Source organism: Sinohyriopsis cumingii, chromosome 9 (assembly GCF_028554795.1).
Source record: "Sinohyriopsis cumingii isolate HCF-2022 chromosome 9, ASM2855479v2, whole genome shotgun sequence".
Taxonomy (NCBI): domain Eukaryota; kingdom Metazoa; phylum Mollusca; class Bivalvia; order Unionida; family Unionidae; genus Sinohyriopsis; species Sinohyriopsis cumingii.
Window position 1 is genome coordinate 109,493,792 of NC_142969.1, and position 26,808 is coordinate 109,520,599.

Consider the following 26,808-nt stretch of genomic DNA (forward strand, 5'->3'; position numbering starts at 1 on the left):
ATCCAAAGGAGACGGGAAATGTTACACCTCTTCACATGAGACGATGCATCAAAAGTATACCCATCCAAAGGAGACGGGAAATGTACACCTCTTCACATGAGACGATGCATCAAAAGTATACCCATCCAAAGGAGACGGGAAATGTACACCTCTTCACATGAGACGATGTATCAAAAGTATACCCATCCAAAGGAGACGGGAAATGTACACCTCTTCACATGAGACGATGCATCAAAAGTATACCCATCCAAAGGAGACGGGAAATGTACACCTCTTTACATGAGACGATGTATCAAAAGTATACCCATCCAAAGGAGACGGGAAATGTACACCTCTTCACATGAGACGATGCATCAAAAGTATACCCATCCAAAGGAGACGGGAAATGTACACCTCTTTACATGAGACGATGTATCAAAAGTATACCCATCCAAAGGAGACGGGAAATGTACACCTCTTCACATGAGACGATGTATCAAAAGTATACCCATCCAAAGGAGACGGGAAAATGTACACCTATTCAAATGAGACGATGTATCAAAATTATACCCATCCAAAGGAGACGGGAAATGTACACCTCTTTACATGAGACGATGTATCAAAAGTATACCCATCCAAAGGAGACGGGAAATGTACACCTCTTCACATGAGACGATGTATCAAAAGTATACCCATCCAAAGGAGACGGGAAAATGTACACCTGTTCACATGAGACGATGTATCACAAGTATACCCATCCAAAGGAGACGGGAAATGTACACCTCTTCACATGAGACGATGTATCAAAAGTATACCCATCCAAAGGAGAGGGAAATGTACAATATATATATAGAAGTACCAAGAATATAAAGTTACAGCCTAAACAACAACAGTTCATGGCATGGGAGTTTAAACCACATAAGGGGCAATAAAAATCATGTTGAATTTGGCGTATGTTGCGATACTTTTAACTTTGTTCAAAACTTTATAATAAAAAAAGATATAGTAACTGTACCACAAATTAGGCATTTTGTTCGGGACAAAATGTTTACTATGTACGATTTCGACACATAGATGATTCAGACGTTTTCTTGTGCTCTTGTATTTCATCTTCATGACGAATGTTATCTATTTTTTTTTACTTGTTTTCACTGACTTTCATATATATACTATTTGACCAGTGAAACGTTTTCACTGCTGATCTAAATCATCACCAACACCTTAGAGACTAGTTAGCTTTATAATTTATGATAAAAGTCAATTGACCTGACATTTTCGACGTAACGTCACATTTGATCTTTTGTTTAAATCCAAATTGATGTTAACTCTGCGTTTGGTATGTACCTAAATTATTCGTCATTTTCTCTGCTTTCTGTTGTCCATTTGTGCTTGAATCCCTTGTCGTTTTTATGACGGTTCTTTTTATGCTTGTTGTAGTAATAAAATTTATCGTAGCAGTAGAGGTGGTGATAGTGGTTGTGGAGTTGAATATTATTTTATTGATGTCAAGAATTATGGTGGTGTTATATACTAGATATCACACACAAATATGTACAAAACGTTTTATCACTACCAAGCTTGAGATTGTATGTACCGGTACAGTTACTTAATTTTTCAACTTATATTTTAAAAAGAAGTAAAGCCAGTTGTGCAAGACTGCTGTATTAGGATGCGGTACTAATATCGACACTATTCCAGTAGTACGACTACACTCATGCATTAAGTATAAAAGGAAAGGAAAAGAGAGATAGTAAAATATTTAGACATGCATTAAATGTGCAATGATATGTTTTTCATGATATCAATATAAACTAATCTCCATTAAACGTTTTCAGTTCCATTTCCTCAATGATGAACTCGCTTGCTACTGTAACTTGGGAGGACTTCTTAAAACGGAAATTTTCCAACGTACCAGACGAAAGAGCCACTTTTGTAACTAAGATTTTGGGTCAGTATTGTTATATATATATATATATATATATATATATATATATATATATATATATATATATATATATATATATATATATATATCTTCACAATATGGGATGGATGAATAAATCAGGAAGTAGCACCAACCCAAGGAAAGCTACTGTACTGGCAATCTTTCTCACATACACACCTTGGCAAAGCCGAGACGGAAAGCCATAAGAGCTGACGTAAGATGTCAGTGATCTGTAATGGCCAGCGCCTTAGACCGCCACTCGGCCACCCGGGACCCCATATATGCGGTGCTAATGATCTAAGAAACAAATATGTGTAACTACTTCTACTATGATTGCAGACGAGGATGGTCAGTTAGTAATAGGATGGTTAAAATAAATGGACATAGGTTATGGCTTGGGATAATTTGAACTTCGTATTATTTAGTTTACGTTTATTCAAATGCAGCAAAGTAAACTGGCCTTTTCAGAAGATAATGTGTATTATATTTAAAAACTTGTAGATTGATATGAATTTAAGTGTATATAATTATCATAATTTAAAATAATTTGAAAGTTCATTAATTGCTAAAATTGGAAACAATGCCTTCAAGGCAAACTTCAAGTCTACTCGTGACTTTGTTTTCTCGTCAGTCCAATAAATGGAAATAAAGAAAAAAGACACACACAGACACACACTCACGCACTCACACACACACACACACACACACACACACGCGCGCGCGGAGACTTTTACGCAATGCTCGCATGTTAAATACCACTCAAGAGAAAATTTCGACTTCTCAGGAAAATGCAGCGGCAAAGAGTTGTCAGATATTAAAATTCAAAGAAAGTATTATTGAGAGTTAAGAGATTAATTTTCCTTGTTACAAATGAAAGTCTTACTTTCAGACTTGAAATGTAATTTAATTTAACGACAAATACACATATTTATGAGCTCTTCTTTTCCTTGTAGCTGTGGTGTACGGCTGTATTGGAGTTGGCATGGCATTTGTGGTGGAGAGACTGGGCGGCACTGTTCTCCAGGTACAAACGGGCTCAGTTCAGAGAGGTTTGGCAATGCCAAAGAAATTATGATAAACTTATCTCAGAGATATCAGTAGTTTTGGTTTCATTTATCCATTTCCTCGAGTTGAGTTTAAGTTTCAAACTCAGATCCATTATAACCCTTGTGAAACGTAAACTACTTTGTAAAAGAACGCAAGCGCAATTTCATTCTCAATTTCAAGTGGTGAATTTTCACGATACCCAGGTTTTGAATCGATAAATCTTTCAGTGTCTTACTGAGACTCAAACTTGGGTCCTAGACCTCTTGTAGCGTTAGAACTGTCATGATTAGAATACGTAAACGTATCACCATTCCCGGGGAAAACATGAGGAAGCAATGAGTAGCAACACAACGTAGATTTTAGTTTTAGTATATATTCTAAGCGCAAAATCCTTCGATGTGCTTGGTTTTGTTGCTCCATTCTGTATCAATCTCACTAACGGCTGAATTACTACATCGGTAAAATGAAGCTCCGAATTTTTACAATACATTTAGGATAGCGACGTTTTATACAGTTAGATTGTAAATATCATGCTTCAAATTGCGTGTCTCGTCAAATTAATTAATGTTTTCATGAGAAAATTAAGAAATTTTTATTTTCGTTATAACATTTCTTGCACGGATTGATACAGTGACACTGCTGGGTTGGACGTCCTATAGAAACAAGACAAAATGCTCCAACAGACTCGATAAAAGCATCATTAAGCAACACATTTTAATAATTTTATTTGCGAGGATTTTGACCGTCATTTTCGTTTACTTTTGCGTTCAGACTTTAATTTGTGTTTGTTGGAACGCAGTCTGTTTGATTAACAGACGTTACACCCAAATTTCGATTGTCATTTAATTTCGGCTTGCAATCGACACTAATCGTTTTCAAACATGATTATGATTGTGGTGACAGGTAAAATCGCTACTTAAACAATTTTATTACTGTACGTAATCAAGATGATTTTTTTTCTTAAAAATATCTACCGTTGTCCTTGAGTGTAACTGGTATACTGCACGTATGTGTGACACAGAATATCGAAAGGCAACATTAGGTTCATTTACTGGCCATTTGCAGGATTCATGTGGAAAACTAATTATAAGAACGTTAATACTTGAAGCCTACATTTTTTTGTTTGGGGGCTCGTTTTTATGCATTTTCATTCCTTTATAACGTATAGTAGAGGGTCAACTGTCTTTAAGACTGATTGATCATGAGAGAGAGAGAGAGAGAGAGAGAGAGAGAGAGAGAGAGAGAGAGAGAGAGAGAGAGAGAGAGAATTGTTGTTGTCGGGTTTAACGCCATTTTTCAGCACACGATAGGCTATGCATGGCGACCAGTATTAATGGTGGAGGAAGAACCCGGGAAAATACCGGGAAGAACCACCGACCCACGAAAAGCTACTGGCATGCTTTCTCACATATTCACATTTGCCGAATCCTGGACTCGAACCCACGCAGACAGAAGTGAGATGGCAGTGATCCGTAACGGAGAGCGCTTTAGACCACTCGGCCACTCGGGGCCAGAGAGAGAGAGAGAGAGAGAGAGAGAGAGACTTAAATATAAAAATACATTTCCGAAGAATATACATCAAGTCATAAATACTTTTGTTATATATGTTTATTTTGTATTTTTTTTTAAATTTCTTAATGATTATGTTATATGCATTTATATACATTTGTATTTTTTTCCTTCAACTGATCCAAAATCAAGTTCACTGTGTACCTGACTAGGGACATTGATTTTGTAAACAAGATAATACATAGCTAATATTTCTCTGTTGGTTTTCTCTCTTTTCTTTTACCCAGTTTAACACCATAGATACGTAACACTTTCTAAACGGAAAAAGAAAGTAGTTCCATAAGTGATATCGCCACTGTGGCGATAAAAGTGGCATTGCCAATGTGGCAACACTATTTTTCTCACAATTATAAATTTCAGTATCTCATTATGATACATATAATAAAAGCAATTAGTGGACATCAAGGAAGAGTTTTATTTATCTTTTTTTATATAAAACTTTGAGCCTGAATTTTTGTTGATGCTCAAAAATGTATTGCCTCATATGTCAATATTACCTTTGATGAACAATTAAGGAATTTGACACTGTATAAACAGAATGTAACTTGTTATCGGGTGATGGTAATCCAGACTATTGTCTTCCACTGGCATGAATTTACTTGATTTGTTTTACACGCATCACATATTTGTGAGCTAAACTATTTTTTCCGAACGTCCTGAATACTTTCACATTGTTAGCACTTATTTTGCCCACTTATTTCGGTATGCAAGTATTAAACGATGCTCAATACACCACGCAAGTCTGTATGTTATAATCAAGGCGTTACATATTTTAGATATACATGTTGATACAATTTTAAGAACGTTTTAACAATTTGCATGCGCTTATCTGTTTTCTGACGGCCGAAATCAAAATTTGAATAAAACAAATGTATCCCTTAAAAATCACTATATCGTGAGTACCAAATACGCTTTTGATATTTGTTTAAATTTTTTTTATATTTCATTTAAAGGCTTCACTGACGCTTAATGGTGCGGCGGGGGCGCCACTGGTTGGTTTATTCATCCTAGGGGCGTGTTTCACGAGTGCCAATTGGATCGTAAGTATTGCATTATAGTTACAAAATATTAGAGATAAATACAGAGTTCAATATCAGCATTGTCTTTGAATTCTGTATGTAAGATATCAATTAGTTTGAAGGATTTCGTCAAAAATATTTTTATCATATTGTTGGTTGATGTATATCACATTATAAGTTAGACCACTCTCTATCATCAATTACTATCATTAAAAGTTATCCCTCAATCACGTTCATGAGAACTGGGACCCCTACGACTCTGTGTACCTAAGGGAGATAACTACCGTACCGTTGAAATCGTATCCAACATTCATTGCAATGGCATCCAGTTTTCGTTATGACGCAAAATGTTGTCAAAGTAATAGTAATTTTTGATATTACAACAATGAAATGTACTGTTCAATAGCATTTTTAACTATTGCAACGGTATTTCTACCGAGCGAAGCGAACTTTTATGATAACACACATGTCAGTTTACAGAAATTAAATTGTACTTGCTTTGAAAAAGTTTTGTTAACCGAAGTTTGTAGAAAAGTAGGAATAGAGTTGATCTTCGGGAAAAAGCAAAATGTCGAAGCAAGGAAACAAAAGTCAAGTATCTCCCATCAGTTAGACTGATTTCAATCTGTACTCTTGAGTCTTGACTAGAGGAATATAGCGCAAATAGTTACAAAAGAATCAAACAATTTTAAATAAACACATATTTATATTCTTTTTATAAAACAGTGGACTATATTTGCAAAACGAGATACAGCTATATGCAGTGCAATGTAGCATAGTTTCGTATACGTACCTTTGCTATGGCTAAAAACTTGCATGTGTTGCACTGCAACACCCCTCCACAGCACCACTCACAATGTCAGTCGTTGTCGTCGTTCGCACGTGTAATTTTGTAATTTCTAATGCAATTAAAATCAATAAAATAACGAATCTAACTTTGCACCTTACTCCTCTATCAAAAATTGAATCATACCTCAGCAGTGACAGGTGATATTTTTTCTTTGCTAATCCTAAATGGGGATATAGTCACAGTTTTGTGATGTCAAGCTCGAGGGCACTATGTGCAGGCTTTATGAATGTTCGCAACATTAGCACGTGTAATGATGTTATTCAGCTGAAATTATGTATATTGTTCATGTCTGTATGCGTGTTTGTGTCTGTGTCTTTGTCTGTGTCTGTGTCTGGGCATATGTGAGGGAAAAGACAATAAAGGGGCGACTGCAACGACACTAGTATTCTAAAAAGAAACCATTGCAACGAAAAACAAGTTTCGTTGCAACTGTTATTATTACAGTTGCATTAGCAAAATTTAGCGTTGCAACGATACTGGATATCGTTGCAAAGATTGTTGGCTAGCGTTGGAACGGTTCCGCTAGTTTTAACCTGAGACACACTATCGCGTTTTAACGAGCTAGCTTACTCGCCTCTAAATAAACGACAAAATCATCTAATGGTCAAAGGACAGAACCTTTGCGTCATATAGAAAAGAAGAAGAAAAAAATAAAAGAACACCACAGAAAGTATAGGATTCCTAATGTGTTTTCCAATTTTTATTTTGGGTGTCAGGCGAAGGGAAGCAAAGGTACTTTAGCAGGCGAAAGTAAGCAAAATATATACAAGATAAAACAATACAGAAGATCTGGTCACATGTGTATGAAACTCCTCAACTTCAGTGCTCACACATGTTTAAAATGGTATTTGTCATGGGACTTATATTTGCTAACTTTTTAGTAAGCTATGCGTATTATCAGAAACCTGTCTCTAAAGGTATCAACCTCCCCAACCTGTCTCTAAAGGTATCGACCCCCCCAACCTGTCTCTAAAGTTATCAACCCCCAACCTGTCTCTAAAGGTATCAACCCCCCCAACCTGTCTCTAAAGGTATCAACCCCCCCCCAACCTGTCTCTAAAGGTATCAACCCCCAACCTGTCTCTAAAGTTATCAACCCCCCCAACCTGTCTCTAAAGGTATCAACCCCCAACCTGTCTCTAAAGGTATCAACCCCACCAACCTGTCTCTAAAGTTATCAACCCCCAACCTGTCTCTAAAGGTATCAACCCCCCCAACCTGTCTCTAAAGGTATCAACCCCCCCAACCTGTCTCTAAAGGTATCAACCCCCCCAACCTGTCTCTAAAGGTATCATCCCCCCCAACCTGTCTCTAAAGGTATCAACAACCCCCCAACCTGTCTCTAAAGGTATCAACAACCCCCCAACCTGTCTCTAAAGGTATCAACCCCCCAACCTGTCTCTAAAGGTATTAACCCCCCAACCTGTCTCTAAAGGTATCAACCCCCCCACCCCAACCTGTCTCTAAAGGTATCACTTATCCAACGGCTCATATCAAACTGATATTGTTGTAGTAGTAGGGTTTAACGCCATTTTTCAGCACAAGATAGGCTATACATGGCGGCCAGTATTATTGGTGGAGGAAGAACCCGGGAAAACCCCAGAAAGAACCACCGACCCACGAGAAGCTACTGGCAAGCTTTCTCACATACCCACATTGGCTGAATCCGAGACTCGAACCCACGCAGGAAGAGGTGAGATGGCAGTGATCTGTAACGGAGAGCGCGTTAGATCACTCGGCCACTCGGGGCCCCCTCATATCAAACTGAGCTCTAGCTAGTCCGATAAATCCCCTCCCCTAATCTATGTTGAAACTGATGGACGATATGTGGGCCTGATGTCACATGTACATCGAAATGTGCACTTTTGCTACATGAAAATCTTTACGGAACAAACCTGCGTACACTTTATACACATGCCAGTCATTGTTAACAGCCATTTTATGGCTCTAAATTAAAAATGGCCATCGGACTGATGGTTGTGCTATTCCACTTGGATTTACAAGTCACCAAATATTGGATTTTCTCCGGAAATATAATGCAAATATCACCAAAAGAACCTTTCAACCGCATGTTGTTCCACAGGCTCGAGAAATACCGGTAAGTATATAAAATGTACACCAATGCTTGCAGCCAAAATCAACTACAGATTTCTGCAGCTTTTAATGAAAAGCGATATCAGCTCCTAAACCGAAAATCAATATCATCACAAAGGAAGGGACAATTTATCCGGTTGAGAAGCTTCATGAATACAGGTTCTGATATTTCATTTTCCGTTACTCATGGTGAAATATTTCCTATTAAAGAACATAAACATATCGCAAAATGACCGATATTTATGTTGTCATCCTACCCCGCATGCACGTTGACTAAACTATAGCAAAGAAAATGCCAAGTGTTATTTTCCGTATTTTGCAGTCCTTCTTTAAGAAATGAACCACCTGAACAAACGGGTGAACAAGCAAATGAGTATATAACGAGAAAATGCTGAAGGCTGTGGTTAGAATCTATAAAAATATGACGAATATGTTGAAGAATGTTTTAGCTTACAAAACAATACCGATTTCATTTGATATTCATTGCATTTGCACAAAACACTATGCACTGGATAGATACAATCTTCATTTACTTCATACGATGTTTCTCTTTTTTAAAAGGGTGCTCTGGTTGGTGGTGTTCTTGGCTTTGCGTTCTCTCTTTGGGTAAGTATTGGGACCTACATGAGTAAACCAGTCAAGCTTCATGACACACCTATCTCTCTAAAAAACTGTCCGATGACTAACACTTCCACAGCAAGTAATTCCACAACAGTTTATCCCTGGACAGATTCAACAAGTGCAAGTTTAACAACGTTGGCAAATGGAGCCAGTAGCCAAGAAATGTAAGTCTTGCTTTTATTAGAACCGCATTTTGTTACCATCGGTAACCATAATGTGAATTTAAAATAACATTATTCTTTTTTGCAGAAATGTATCCGCTCATATTTGTTTCAAACGCTCGTTCGTGATTATTACACAACTTTATTGACGGTTAGACGTTATTTGAGATCTCTGATATGGTAAATTATTATGATTTCAAAAGTATGCACGAATTAGTTTGAATGTTTTTTTTTTCCTTCTTCTTCTATACTTTTGCTAAAAATGTTATAAACGGTGGATTTTTTTAGAATTATTAAAAGCATACTCATGATCTGGCTTTTGTTGACCTGAATTTTCTTTGACTAAATTCGCAGAGACAGAAATGTTTGAAAGAAGATACCTGAAACAGATTGTATACATGTACTTATTATCCGAATGTATGGCATCAGATTATTTTATTGTGAATAATGAACTGTAGGATTCAATGAGAAACTAACAATATAGTCAATCATACACGCACGCGCACACTCATACATGTTCAGATATTATAACGTATGTTAAAAATCAAGCACACGTCGAACAGTGTACACGAAATAGACCCAATTTTCATCCGGTAAGTTGATCGGCAAATGTTCTTTTGATGTGTAGTTTTAAATTAAATTCAGTAAAACGAAGATAATCAATTGAAATTACGTTTCACGTTTTTCGAAATAAAAAAAAAAAAAGCTGTAAATTAATCTTGGTTTCAAGCACAATCAAGGTCACACAAGTGCACAATGAGCGCGTGGATCTATTTGATGCAAGGAACATAATAATGTAACCGAATTAATTCAGCTGACATCAAGATTCTCCTGCAATCTCTCCTACAGGTATGGGTTAGACAAGCTGTATGGATTGTCCTACATCTGGTTCAGCGTACTGGGCATCTTGACCGTGGTGATAATTGGTTTAGTGGTCAGTCTCCTGTCAGGTGTGTATTCAGGTGTAATTAAAAATTACATCTGTAATGGAGTTGTGGTACAGTAACTCCAGTTGATAGCCAATTTAATCAGACGAGTGTTCAATTACCTATTGATTACGATTCTGAAATCCCAATAGAGTTTGCTGATCAAATAGAAACAGTGCAAGAGAAGCAAATTGAGCAAAACAATTAGCACGTTAGCGATATTCCGTATTTAATGGAAGTAGGTAATTACGCAAACTGTAATTATTCTTATGTCATAAAAGAAGACAAATGCGTATAAAGTGAATAATTCCCTATCTTGTAGAAGCAGATAATTTCCCCAAAAAGGGAATCGTTCCGTATTTCATATCAGTAGATATTGCAAACCATCTTTTGTGTATCTAGATTAGGAATCGGAACATCTTGTGACTTTTCTGCAAATTAAATTCCCGGAAAACTTAAATTAAGCGGTACAGCATACGATGAGGCAAATCGCTAGAAAATTCGGTCACACGTAAAAGTACCCAAGGTAGTGTCGGCGGCTGTAATACTTCTGAGATGCTTTTCCGATCATTGGCGCAGTGTTGCGATTGACTAGATCAACATTGTTATTATCCAAACTGTCCATGTTAAAATTGTCTGGTAAAGAACGTGCTAGATATAGAATATACAACCTTTACATGCATTGTGTCCGGTACACAGCATGCTAGGTATGAATATAAATCCTTAATATGCACTGTGTCCGGTACACATCATACAAGGTATGGAATATAAATCCTTAATATGCGTTGTCTGGTACACATGCTAGGTATAAAATATACATCTTTAATATGCACTGCGTCCAGTAAAAATGCTAGGAATGAAATATACATCCTTAATATGCACTATGTACGGTATACAGAATGGTAGGAATAGAATACACATCCTTAATATGCGTTATCCGGTACACATAATAAGTATAAACTATACATCTTTAATATGCACTGTGTCCGGTACACAGCATGGTATGATATATACATCTTTAATATGCACTGTGTCTGGTAACCAACATGGTAGGTATGGAATATACGTTCAAATATGAACTGTGTCCGGTACACAGTATGTTAGGGAGGAAATATGTATCCTTAATATTCATTGTGCACGGTACACATCATGCTAGGTAGGTATAAAATATAAACCCATAACATGTACTGTGTCCGGTACACAGCATACTACGCATGGAATATACATCCTTAATATTCACTGTGTCAGGTACACATCATGTTAGGCATGAAATATAACTCATTAATATGCACTGTGTCCGGTAAACAGCATACTACGTATGAATATAAATCCTTAATATGCACTGTGTCCGGTACACATCATACAAGGTATGAAATATAAATCCTTAATATGCACTGTGTCCGGTACACATCATACAAGGTATGAATATAAATCCTTAATATGCACTGTGTCCGGTACACATCATACAAGGTATGGAATATAAATCCTTAATATGCATTGTGTCCGCCTTTACCTTTGCAATTCAAATTACATTTTTATCTTTTCTCACTTCAAGACTAAAACTGTTAAAGATAAAAATGGTAGTAATGAATATAAATGTCTAGGATGTGTGTGTGTGTGTGTGTGTGTGTGTGTGTGTGTGTGTGTGTGTGTGTGAGAGAGAGAGAGAGAGAGAGAGAGAGAGAGAGAGTTAGTAAAGATAGCTCAAATGTTCATTATTACGTCCTCTGTTACTTAACTGTAATATATTTCCCATTATACGTTGTGTTCGAACTGTTTACGTCATCGATAAGGACGTGCAATATGACAATATGGCACCATCCAAGGTTTTACTTTATGAAGTCATCTAAAGCGCCTTATGTATTCATGTTCATCATAAATTAAATTACTATGATGCTGGGTAAAGAATTAAAAACAGTATATTTTTATATTTCACATTTTCCCTGCAATACTTTTAAGAGACGCTGACTGGTGCTGATATAAATTACAACACCTAATAAACAAATGATTGCATATGAACTATCTCGTATCTCGAGAGGACATGTTGCTTTGGTGTACTCACAAGCTCACTGGTCACGTGCCAAAACAACTCGTCCACTTGAGATATAAGATAGTACCGTCAGGTTTACATACAGCAAGATGACGTCACTACTTCATTAAAATTATTTTCAGAGTATATTTAAACGAGCATTCTGTTACAATCCTAAATGCGACCTTTTTCAAGTTCCCATACCTTAACCTGTGCAGTTGTTGAATGCTTTCTTAGACTGTATGACGATCTTCCAATTTTTGTAACGTTTTGAGATAATGCTGGAAATGGGTAGGAATGAAATCTCCTACAGAAAGAGTAACCGAATGCCCAACCGAGTCTACAACAACTGCTAAAGATATGTATCTGGAAAAATTGTATGAGTATTTTAAGATTCTATTCTAAACGCATTTCATAGCTCATCAGAAAATTGTAAGTGTAAAATTCTACTTTGAAGTGCCATATTTTCATATTTTTCACCATAATAAATCTCCTCGCCTTCTACTATCGTGGTATGTCCGCGAACATTATCCGAATGAATCTCAAGAAAGTGTATCTGAATGAATCCCAAGATAGTGTATCAGAATGAATCTCAAGATAGTGAAACCTTGCTATTTCAGTTTATACTTGCTTATAAGTCGAGTACAAATGAAAACAACATAAACCATGATCTGCCTTCGTATAATGCACCGACAGATCAGGGTCTATGTAGTTTGTTACGTTGATTAGTCCTAACAAGTTGCATACACCCGGATCTGCATTTTGCGATTGGACTCGACTTAAAATGTGACTACTGGCAGTATATATTAGCAGCGTAAAAATATATAAACTTGAAGTTTGAAGAAAAAACAAAGTTGATAATTATGGATAAAATATAACACTCGTTTTTTTCCTCCAGATTGTATTAAAGCAGACAAGCATCCCGTCGATCCCGATCTGCAGCTCAATGTTTTGAAGAGGATTTGTCATTGCGTCTGCAGAAAACGAGGAGTGAGCGAAAAAGTACAACACGTGGTAAGCATTGTTAGGTTAAGATGTCATTCACAATTCACTCGTAATTTATAAATTTATATTTCTTCTCTTCTGCGTAAAAGAAACTCGTTTCCTTAAATATTTTAGAACTGTCATCGGTTACATGATACCCGAGAATGAAAAGAAAGTTGCTTATGATGGGATATATTTTTTTTGTCGACCATTTAACCCGATTTCCTGATAGGCTGGTTAGCATATCGACATTAATACAAGTCTGTCGTATTTAATTTTTATGACAAGGAACATAACGAGTAACAACTACACTTGAAAACTTCAATATTTGTGATTTGAAATATGCACTGTCCTTTTTGGACAAAGACTGAGAAAATGGTCTGTTTCTTGATGAGGCCCAAATTTAATCTGCTAACATCACAGTCTTTCTCTATGTTTTAAGTGGAGCAAGTAGAATAAAAAATTATTTTAAAAAATGGCTGCATTTATGCATCATATACAATACATTTTGCTGTGTGTTCTTTAAACCAATCACGTCTGCATTAAAAGCATTCACATACTGACGCTAAATGATCACCTTATTTTCATAACTTTTAAAAGTTTGTTTAAAAATTACCTTTAGACATATAACGTTGTCAAATTTGGTAGCCTTGGACTCGCCGTTTACATAAAGAAAAGTTAGTATATTCAGAATCAGTTTTACATTGTGTCTTCTAAATTATAAACATCAGTTGTAATTCATCTAATTTGTTTCAACGTTTGTCCGAGTTTTCAAAAACATCAAATATAAAAATAAGAGGAAGAAAACATAAAATATTTGGACTATGTAATTATTATTTAAAATATTCTTACAAGCAAACCCAGTGAGCGTATATTTAGTAGTTATCAAATCCTGTTCCTTTATCTATCCATGCATATATCCAGTATGCACATAAACATGCATATATCCATCCAGTATACACATATACATGCATATATTCAGTATGCACATATATATGCATATATCCAGTATGCACATAAACATGCATATATCCAGTATGTACATATACATGCATATATCCAGTATGCACATATACATGCATATATCCAGTATGCACATATACATGCATATATCCAGTATGTACATAAACATGCATATATCCATCCAGTATACACATATACATGCATATATTCAGTATGCACATATACATGCATATATCCAGTATGCACATAAAAATGCATATATCCAGTATGCACATATACATGCATATATCCAGTATGCACATATACATGCATATATCCAGTATGTACATATGCATGCATATATCCAGTATGCACATATACATGCATATACATAGTGGTATAATTAGTTTCATGATCCTTCAATATACCTCTCTCTCTCTCTCTCTGTGCCAAATATTTCCATACATATTTTCATATAGATTAGATGTAACTTATTAAGCCGTTTGTACAGAATATTTTTATTAAAGTGTGCAAAGCTGTTATTTTCATAAGCAGAGATCTCTTTTAGTAGAACATATATAACTCGATTCCGTTTATAACTCGAATTCCTTCTTTATTACGAAGAACATTTTGTATTTCATTAGATATATACAGCAATACATAGTTTGCTTCAGTAACAAAATAAATATATTCATTGAAAAAAATCAAGCTGAAGGGTTGTTGAAATAAATAAATAAATAAATAAATAAACAAACAAACAAACAAATAAATAAATCATTAAGTAAATAAATAAATAAATAAATAAATAAATAAATAAATAAATAATTAAAATAATAAATAAATGTTCAAACTGAAAAGTTTCTGACCATTAATGGCGACTTTAAAATCTTAAAATACCCCACATTGTATAATCAAATTCAAGAGGTCATTTGCTTTAAACTTAAGTCGACAATTTTGTTTCTTAAATACTTTTTAAGTCTGCCCACTTTATGTAGCTTATTATCACAAATATAGTTCGATGCATGACAGATCGATGAATGACAGATAGATGCATGACAGATAGATGCATGAAAGATAGATGCATGACAGATGCATGACAGATTGATGTATGACAGCTAGATTCATGATAGATGCATGAAAGATTGATGTATGACAGATCGATGCGTGACAGATGCCTGACAGATCGATGCATGACAGATTGATGTATAGAACAGTCAAAAATTTGTTTATGCTAAATACTATTCCTGTAAGATTTAACAGACTTCAATACGGTGTAAAATACTCCAAAATATGTTTTAACTTGGAATTGTTGTCATTTGTTAAAAAAAAAAGGACAGCAATATGTAAGAAACGAGAAAAGGGCTAGACAGAAATACACATTACACAAACACATATTTCTTTCCTGATATTTCAGAATGATGAACCGCCAGTATCGAATGGAAACCTTGCGATGACAGAACACAGTTATACATCGACTATAGATGGAAACAATGAACAAATTGAACATTTACCTTTCACCAGGTTTTAATTATGTGAGAGCGAAAAATGATCTCCGTGTTTAATACACTTAATTCATACAGCTCCAACATTCCTAAAACACTAGATTTAGTGAATATATATATATATATATATATATATATATATATATATATATATATATATATATATATATATATATATATATATATATATATATATATATATATATATATATGTATCGTAAGGTTTCTTAGTTTAAGTTGTATACAAATAATTGTAATCATTTTTGTACGAAATAAAGCTCTGATTCATTTGGTACTCTAGAGAAAGGCACATTTATGGTTTTAAGTTTCTCATATTATTCCCTGATACTTGTTAGTTTACGTTAGTTAGCAAAATGTATGCATTTTACGGTTTTGAATAAACCATGTTTTGATAAGTAATCATTGTGCAAAGTACCAACGGATATCAGACCTGCCAAGAGAACGTATGAACAAATCTTTTACCTGTGCATTAAAATAATAATAATAATAATAATAATAATAATAATAATAATAATAACAAATAACTAACACCATTTTAATTTTTTATTAAACAACATTAAAACCAAAATCTTTACTTTTTGTTTAAATTACGTAAGATGGTATAATGTTGGACTTAATCAATGGGTCATAAGATTTATATACTTTTGAACTGACCTTAAAATAAATATACTTTGACGATAACAGAACAATGAGGGATTTCATATGGATTTCACATCAATGATAATTCTTAAAATGCAAAAATTTTATTGAGCAGATCTGTCGACGCAGAATTAATTATACAAAACACTATACTCGTCTTCATGCAATGTAAGGGACGTAATCACTTGTATTCACAACAAGACCACGCAGTGAAATCAATTACACGTTCCATCCCTTGATCTTCATTGGCAAGGTTCACTAAAACAATCAACTTAACCAATAGTAACAGTGATGCCTGCATAACAGACACTTCTATGCAAAGTATATCTGCTTATAAACAAAATCATTGCTTACATATTATATCTCTTTATATTAAAAGACACCTGTCGTTAAAATGCAATAATGACAAAGTCATATGGACAGCGTTCTTTTGCATACCAGGGCCCAGCAACGTGGAATGAATTGCCCACTGAACTTAAACACAAAGACACAATGATCACATTCAAGAGGGCTCTCAAAACTCACTTATTTCGACTGCAAGAACAAACTTAAAGACCTAATAATGTTTCCTACCTGAAATATTCTCAGCATGCTTTTTTATTTTTTAATGTTTTTCTAATTTCATGGTGTTTGTGTTTGTAATAATATTGTTATGTTTTTTATCTTATAGGTGTTGTCTAATGTTGTAAAGCGCTTAGAGCTTCTAAAGATTAGGCGCTATACAAAGTCCTCATTATTATTATTATTATTATTACTATTAAAAAACAAAATCGAATGATTATTGGAGTTCCCGTTTACAGATCGACTACAGTTTAATTGTAAAGCGTTCATTGTCGGATGTTGAAATTGGTGGAGTCAGTACGCGTCACATGTCAAATTGGGAGTTTGCTTCTGGGTATAGAACAGACCAACACTAATATAAAACAAATAACTATCCGTCAAGGAATCGAATCTTGGGTTCGCCCTTGATGTTAAAAGATTATCAGCAACACGCTTAAATACGTGGTAATGACGGTTAGTCCCTTTTCCGCTAATGACATAATTATTTCAGCATCAGACGACTGAACATGAGGAAAATAAATTTGTGAAAATTTTGTCATTTTGGAGTTATGGCCCAAATTAGATTTTACTCATTTCCTCTACAAAGTTTTCAGGACTCTGATTCATTTTACCGTATATATGCCATCATTTAATCGTATATATGCCTTAAATATGAAGATGCCATTCCCATTTGTAACTCATATTTAATTGGTCATATACTGGTTGTTGTTAAAATGTTCAGCGTCTGAGTAGTTTTAAAAAAAATGTTCGTTGACTGAGTTCTTACTGAACACAAAGTGAACTACTTATAGCGAAGTATATGTCATACAAAGAATTTTCATTAATAAAATGTATAGTTCGATTAGAAACGCCTCACCGTTTGATGTTTCGCAGAAATATGCATTACAATAATTAATATATTTTTTTTTTTTGGAAATGGGAGGGATGAGTTTCTAAGCAGCACCAAAATCTGACAAGTCCAAAATTACCTTAGTTTAAACATCAGTTATTAGCGAATGATACTTACCATGGCAAAAAACTTGTGACCTTTATACTCAAAATAGTGGACACTGCTGTATGAAGCTGACCCGTGGAAATGCATGTGTGCTATTAACATGTGTCCTAAAGTAAATCTTTTTGACCTATCAATCAGATTATAAACGACATCAAATAAACGAATGTTTACTTCCTACGTGTTTTATCACCACACAAGAAGGTATTTAAACTTAAATTACCATAAGGTGTGACGTGATTGAAACGATGTGTTGCTCTGGTAATAAACGCAAGATAGTAAGCGGTGCTGTGTACTTTCTACCGATCCACATCTACATCCGATTATATTCTCTGTGAATAAATGACGATTAAGTGAACTGCAATTTGTCTTACGTCGGGCATGGATAATTTGAAATTCCCCTCTACCCCAATAAAAGTGTCTCGTAACATTAGTGTCACTAGTATTTAATGTGCAACTTAAGATATTAATGGGGTCTATTGGACGAGTTTGATTCGATAATGTATCCTCATTTTTGTCCCTTAATCACGAAATTGTAAAGCTTAAGTGATGTGATCACTAACGTGAGTGAACACTACGGTTTGAACTATTCACACTGCTTTGACTAGATGACACTAGAGTGTAAAGACACTGATGCATTTATAAGGTCCGTTTCAAAACAGATTGTCCATTTCAGGACTATGTCACTTTCAGCTTACCGGACCATGATGATCCAGTCCCGCGTCCGTAATGCCTCGAGCATCCGTCGACAAATTTAAACTTCTTCTTAAACCCTGATAGACTGTGACTTTTGGACGAGAGTATCTGACTCAATGGCTCTCACAATTTGAAAACTATGCCGATGCTCTCAAACATGGCCACTGTTATTTGAAATAGAACTGATCTTTAAACGAATTTTTCTAAAAATATGCTGAACTAAAATTTGATTAAATTTCGACAGAAAGTACTCTGGCATGACGACCTTGGAAGTTTGTAACCATGCTGTCAATCTTCCTTATCATATGGGCGCCGTTACTAAAAGTTAATATCTTTATTTTAAAAACAGTCCGTTGTCTGTTAATAAATGCAATCAAATATGGCCGCCATTACCAATGACAAGAAAAAAATTCTCAAGTTTTATTCTAAAAACCTATGATTAGAACTTAACAATGCATGACAGAGATCATTCTGTTACGAAAAGCTTATAATTCACAGTCATAATGTCAATCCGACATCAAATAGAGCCGCAGGTACTGAAAAAAGTAACAACTTCTTCACTAAAATTGACCAACATAACTTGACCAGATTCGAAAGAAACCATTCTGGCGTAGAGGTTTTTCAGTTATATACCAATGATGCCGATCTGTCACCAAAAGTGGCCATTCTTGATCAAAACATAGAAAAATAAATGAAACGATTTTTTAAACAAAAAGACCCCCATTTGCGCTAAGGATATTTGCCAGGCAAGTGAGCAATCTCAGGCCCTCTTGGCGCTCCTGCTCTTAAGGTTTCTTTTTTTTTTTTTTTTTTGTTTCTTTGTTTTGTTGCTTTTTTTATTTTATAGAAATTTACAAAAAATAATTGCTTGTTCTAGTGGCAGTTGTTTGTTAATTTTGGTACTAATAGAAGTTATAATTAATTACAATATATAGTTCTGTATAGTTCAGTTTGGAGTCGTATAGCCTAAAGTTCATCGCCCAATGACTGCGTAATAAACTTAATACGAATGATCGCTTGTTTCCTCGTACGCTTCACCGACTCTTACAACTTGTAGACAGGGATCCTTTCATCATAAAATAAAGAATCTTTGTACCAGGGTTGAACCAGGATTTGTCTACAATGAGTCTAGTAAGATATACTCTTTCACCTGTTACCGAAAGCACCCTACATTTCCGGTTCATTTGTTTATGTTAAATTTAATACAGTATTATGCATTCCAATGTGTTTGGTGTTGGTGACATATAATACACCACATTACCCGAGAATCGTAGCAGTCGTGCTGTTCTAATACAAGAAGAGCAACAAAAAAATTCCGACAAGAGTTAAACGGAATTGTTTCTGTTTCTTAATGCAAAAAAGAAAGCAGACGTAAAATCATATTTAAATCAAGGTTATTTTCAGGTCACTTTTTCAGCGGAAAACAGAATTAATGAGACGATGCAAATCCTTCATGTGAATTCACAGGGTAACCCTACATGTATCTAAGTAATGTTCGATATAAATCTGGTTTCAAGCTTTCTATCATACCCATACAGGCTGGGCCAGAGACTCGAACCCACGCCGACATAGGTGAGGTGGCAGCGATTTGTCAAGTGTATGTATATGGCTAAGTGTGTCAGGGTGCCGATCCATGAAAGCAAAGAGATTGATGCCGTTACTCATGGCATGGGTTCGAGTTCTTGATCGCACGAAATATATATATATATATATATATATATATATATATATATATATATATATATATATATATATATATATATATATATATATATATATATATATATATATATATATATATATGTGTGTGTGTGTGTGTGTGTGTGTGTGTGTGTGTGTGTGTGTGTAACGCCGTGTCCGGGCTATACTAGCTTTGGGTCCTCCTGTCTAGCTTTTGATTAGAAAGAATAATACAAGACCGTATAGAATCAACATCGAAAGTATATATTTGTAAATTACCTTAGGTACAAGAGCAGGTAAACATGCAATTACTGAATGTCAATACAGTTACATGTACATAAACATTTATGATTTAATACCAGACTTATGTAAACCAGAGAATCACGGGAGACAAAGGTGATTGACTCCCGTGGGGGAAGGTGCAATGGAGCTTCAAATATAATTGCACCTTCTCCACCTCTCTCTGAGTGGATTTAAGAATATATTTGTAATGATTTATATCACACAGAATTCACGTTATGCAAGTACAAGAAAGAGTTGCTTAAATTGGGGCGGTGAATAAGGTGAAGGTGAAGTACTGACCTTCAGGTGTTGAAGGTGATGAGTATCGTAAGGTGAAGGTGCAACGTGAGTTCGCCTTCTAACGAAGGTAAATAGTGAAGGTTTAGTAGCGACTTAACGTTAATATTTTTTATATCAGTTCCTGAGAGAACATTTTGTATGTTTCCCAGGATTATATACATCGTAATGATCTCTAGCCTTCACTTGCATAGGTTAATCGGGGTGATAATTCACTGAAGGTGAAACCATATCAACCAATACGGTAGCAGACGTCACCTGATGAATAATAAATAGATTCTGGAATTCCCCGTAATGTCAAGCAAGCATATCAAACTTCATTAGGTACTAACCAATGCAATTTGACTATGTTTATCTAACATAGCTTGAAACATTATAGAATAGATGAAATGGTTACAACGTCACCCGATGCTTTACTTCCGTCTGCTCCGAACGCTAAACAAGATAACAGTTATGTGTACGTGGTACTGTTTACAGAAAAGAATCATGTGACCAATAGCCAATCAGATTCCATAGCGCTCGCTGACCAAAAGAGTGCAAATGGCGGGTTAGTACGTATCAGGCAGCGAGTGCACAGCAAAACATTGGAATTATGGAGAAAATTGACCATGTCCTGGTGGAGTTATACATGATACAAGCTAATTTCATTATACTGATATGACTAACACGTAAAATCGCTAATATATGTGATTTTTTTTTCTCCTCATTTGAATAATAATATAAGTAATGTACAGAATTACGTACGGATTTCGCTATATAAACTTGGAAGTCAGTGAGAATATATGTTTGTCCCCCAAAGTACATCCGCCAAACTTAAAAAAATGTCAACCTTTTGGAGATTCTGTACATCTGTCACGAAAAGCATCAACCTTTGGGAGACACTATAGTTTCATGAGATATGCAACCGTAGGGAGACACTATAATTTCATGAGATATGCAACCTTTGGGAGACATTATAATTTCATGAGATATGCAACCTTTGGGAGACACTATAATTTCATGAGACATGCAACCTTTGGGAGACACTATAATTTCATTAATTAAGCTGCCTTATGGAGACAAACATATATCTGATATGCATACTTTGAACCTTTGACAGGCATGCCTTACACTTCAACTTTTCAGGTTTTCAATCTATAACAGGTTAGTTAAGTAATACGGCATATACTTTGGATGTGGCTAGTATATAGAATAATGACATCGATGAAGTTTCTTTTCATAACAGAGCAGGTTATGTACACATGCGAATCAGTTGTATGGTCGTAGCACCAAAACGGTACTCCGACTGTTAGTGTGACCGGTCATTAGCTATTACGATCTAGTCAAAGGGAGAGATCGGTATGGTTGTATGTGCTGCTGTGTCAGGTCTAAATTAAGGAATACCATACATACTACTAAATTCAGATTTGTATAGTATGAGTATTTCTTGGCTTACCTCTAATGATACCCCGAATAAATAATCAGATTGTATTGAGTAGATAATATATAAAATAAATGTAATGTGTAAACATTTTGTTTATAAGCACACTATGTATTTAGCCCTGGCGATAGCACACACAATAAAAACAACAATTTGTAATTTTGACCGTTGGATCGTGGTCCTGGGGTGAATATGCACACCGGAAAGTGGTACGAATGGTGGCAGGTTTGGAAAATGCAACTGAAAGCGAGGAGAGTATCAATGGCGAACCTTGGAAGTTGTAGCTAGCATCGATTTTGTAGCAGTTGTTTCGTATTGTTGTTATTAATATTAGCTTTATGTTGTTTGTTGCTGTGTAAATGTGTACACAGACAAGGATTTTACACTAAAAGAACATAATTAAATATGTTTGCTGAGACATGAGTGAAGAGTATGAACATAAAAGTATATAAAGCCATCCCATCGACTTACCGGACCATCCCACCCTGTCTATATCATTTCTCTCTCCACAAACAATGCCCTCGATCTTTACAGTGACATTTTTCCGTGGAGAAAACGTAAATCATTCAAATATAGCCCGAGCTCGCCTCGAATCACACACACACACACACACATACACACACACACACACACACACACACACACGCACGCAACATCTTTTTTATTTGGTGCATAACAAAGTCGAAGACTCGGGTATGGAACACCGTATCTAGGACATTTGTTCTGGCTATATTGAAGTGACAATAAATACGGTTTCTAGTAATAAATTTATGGCAACAAATTGTCTGTTTTGCCTTTCTTTTGTCCCATTTCGGCCCTGAGTTGTCGTCATAGCCTCTATCCTCCATAATATGGCAGGCAAGCTACCAAAAATGTGCAACCAGTGGATGATTAATATTAATAATCTACGTTCTTGAGGCTGTGTACGGTGTCATTACAGTTGAGAGACATGCAGCCAGTGTTGGATCAATACTCTCAGGCTACTAAAGCTCACTGCGTGATTACACCATCTAGTTACAACCGATGCAGATTTGATCAAAACAGTCGATGTTAGTTGCCTTATATTGAGAGAGAGAGAGAGAGAGAGAGAGAGAGAGAGAGAGAAGCTAATCTGATTTAATCAGCACCGAACAGCTTTACTAATATGAATAATGCCTAAAAAGTTCTAGTGAAAGACCTGGAAATATCCGATCGACCTATAATTGCTATATGTGCTTACCATTGCACGAGGCATAAAGAGTAATGGCGTATTTTTGGATTTTAGTGTATTAAGGGAGTAGTCAATCAAGTGTTTTACAAACAATTTTTTTTTAAAGCTAATACGTGGTTATTGGTTACACTCTTAACAACGGCCGTGACAGCTAAAGCACCGTACTGTCTAACACAACATTGCTGGGTCAATTCCAAGCTTCAGAGAATTGTTTTCTTTAATAAGTAGGAAGACTAGCTGGTGAAAAATTAAAAGTCAGTTTTATGCTATAAAGTCGCCTTCAGTAACAGATACGTGGCACGTAAAATCCTTGAATCGTACCTGAAACTGATATGGACTCAACACATTAGTTGGCCTTAAAACCTCACATGGATCATGCTTATAGTTAGTCTCGCGTGGCAACATTTAATATATATATATATATATATATATATATATATATATATATATATATATATATATATATATATATATATATATATATATATATATATATATTATATATATATATATATATATATATATATATATATATGTATATATATATCTATATATGTATCTATATATATATATATATATATATATATATATATATATATATGTATATATATATCTATATATGTATCTATATATATATATATATATATATATATATATATATATATATATATATATATATATATATATATATATATATATATATATATATATATATATATATATATATATATATATATATATATATATATATATATACATATATATATATATATATATATATATACATATATATATATATATATATATATATATATATATATATACATATATATATATATATACATATATATATATATATATATATATATATATATATATATATATATATATATATATATATATATATATATATATATATATACATATATATATATATATATATATATATATATATATATATATATATATATATATATATATATATATATATATATATATATATATATATATATATATATATATATATATATATAGCCAGGATGCAGGACAAAAGTTCAATTCCAGAAAGACTCAAGCTATAGTTAGACAAGGTCTGTTACTAAAAGTATAGAAAGGAACAAGGAAAATATAATGTCCTTGACGCTGACCAAGATAAGTTTCTTTACTTCTGTTGATAATGATCCTAATATTGAATCAACACTCATAGAGAAAATAGTAGTTAAGTATTAGTAGGGTTAGTGAATAAAAGAAAAAACAACAATTATTCAGGTCACATAAACAACGACCTTCATTTTGGACAAGGTCTATTTTCAAAGAGTTTATTGAGGTTTTTAGAAATGGCATTAAACTACCAAATGATTGGGATATAAGGAATGTGGCAGAAAATTTGTTATCGCTGAGTCGATGAATGCATCAAACATATGTATCAAAGAAGTTCAAAAGCATATAATACAAATACCAAGTCGTATGCAAAAAGCTGACTTATTATATGCTCGTTTGTTTCTCCGTTAACTTTACATTATCAGAATCGTTCAGTATTTTACGATATTGCACACCTTCGTATTGCACCCACCCGCAGGACACGTGTGCCCAATAGCGTATTAGGAACTACTTTGTAAACAAATCATGTACATCTGCATAGTAGACGCAATACGTTTTGGTTGATTAAATTTGTTTCTGAATGAACAAAAGCAGATGTTTCGTGGACTGCAACATACCAACTGTTTTGCTACATTCCACGTTAACTTTCTGATATATTGTTTCAGATTTTGCGATAGACACCAGATTTCATAAAATTGCTTGGTACCTACAAAAAAACATGCAAGCAATAAAGGCATAAACTGTCTCCTTTAGCTGGTAATAAGAATGGCAAAAAATATACTTACAGTTTTACATCCAGAATTTCCTCAAAATGTATTTTCTTAGTTTTGCAAATCCGAATTACATGAGCCATGTCATGAGTTATCAAGCTTGATTACACATTTCGAAATAGTACTGTAATTTCGACTATATTCCAAGTGCAATTACATCTTCCTTACTACACTCAAAATGAAATAAACATTAAATTCAATAGCGTCTTTTTGATAATTGCACTTGAAACACTTCATATTTTTCCCACATTATGATTTCAAATAGTCAATGATAGAACAAACACACTTGCAGATGTAAACACGCTTCTCCCGTGCCGCTTCAATCTGATGTATTTCATGTACAATTTACACAAATGAACCCAGTCCAAAATCACAAACTTTCGTCGACTCGAAACAAAATACCAAAATCTATTCATTCCAGATCAAATGGAAAAGTTGTTGCAATGCGCATTGATTCACAATATGGCTGCAAATTTCAATTTTAACTAGACACGCCATTTTCTTTCGAAAGTTATGTCGAGCGCGCGACTAAGTTCAAATTTATCTGGACGGAGTTATGTGCTCATTAATAAAGTTGTTGTTTAGTGACGAATCTGCGCTTGTGTATTTAGCGTGGAATACGGCATACATTCATTTACCTTGTTTCTTGTAGTGTATTTTGTTTATATAATTAAGCCTTAGGTAGAATCAGAAAATGAGCATATAATATAAAGGTTACTGCATTTGTATGGTAAAATATGAACTCGTTTTGTCAGATGGATATACTGCACTCACGAGGTCGTGCAGTATTCCATCCAAAAAACTCGTTCATATTTTCCCATACAAATGCAGTAACCTTTAAATGCTTGAATTATGGAGACTTTACCTGATCCACCACGGGGCAGTAATACACCACGGTTATTAATGCAACTCAACAGTACAACAACTGGAGCACTTTGCACGTGAGCATAATATACAAATACCAAGAGGTTCAATAACAGCTGATATGCTTGCGATATTAGACGACTTTAACAAAACAGTCGTCGTATTGAGGATGGACAAAACAGTCGTCGTCTTGAGGATGGACAAAACAGTCGTCGTATTGAGGATGGACAAAACCGTTGTCGTATTGAGGATGGACAAAACCGTTGTCGTATTGAGGATGGACAAAACCGTTGTCGTATTGAGAATGGACAAAACCGTTGTCGTATTGAGGATGGACAAAACAGTCGTCGTATTGAGGATGGACAAAACAGTCGTCGTATTGAGGATGGACAAAACCGTTGTCGTATTGAGGATGGACAAAACCGTTGTCGTATTGAGGATGGACAAAACAGTCGTCGTATTGAGGATGGACAAAACAGTCGTCGTATTGAGGATGGACAAAACCGTTGTCGTCTTGAGGATGGACAAAACCGTTGTCGTATTGAGGATGGACAAAACAGTCGTCGTATTGAGGATGGACAAAACAGTCGTCGTATTGAGGATGGACA

At 34.7% G+C, this 26,808-nt stretch overlaps 1 protein-coding gene across 1 annotated transcript in view; it reads left to right on the forward strand.

The window, feature by feature from the left end:
* Positions 1-15,745, forward strand: part of LOC149792458 (sodium-coupled monocarboxylate transporter 1-like) — a 37,857-nt gene extending 22,112 nt beyond the window's left edge. Inside the window, exons 10-16 of the mRNA XM_089969392.1 lie at positions 1,815-1,927; positions 2,878-2,948; positions 5,494-5,580; positions 9,065-9,288; positions 10,135-10,235; positions 13,139-13,254; positions 15,581-15,745. Of these exons, the coding sequence (XP_089825518.1) occupies positions 1,815-1,927; positions 2,878-2,948; positions 5,494-5,580; positions 9,065-9,288; positions 10,135-10,235; positions 13,139-13,254; positions 15,581-15,694 (826 nt within the window). The 3' untranslated portion in view covers positions 15,695-15,745. The remainder of the gene's footprint in view (positions 1-1,814; positions 1,928-2,877; positions 2,949-5,493; positions 5,581-9,064; positions 9,289-10,134; positions 10,236-13,138; positions 13,255-15,580) is intronic.
* Positions 15,746-26,808: the final 11,063 nt, after the last annotated feature.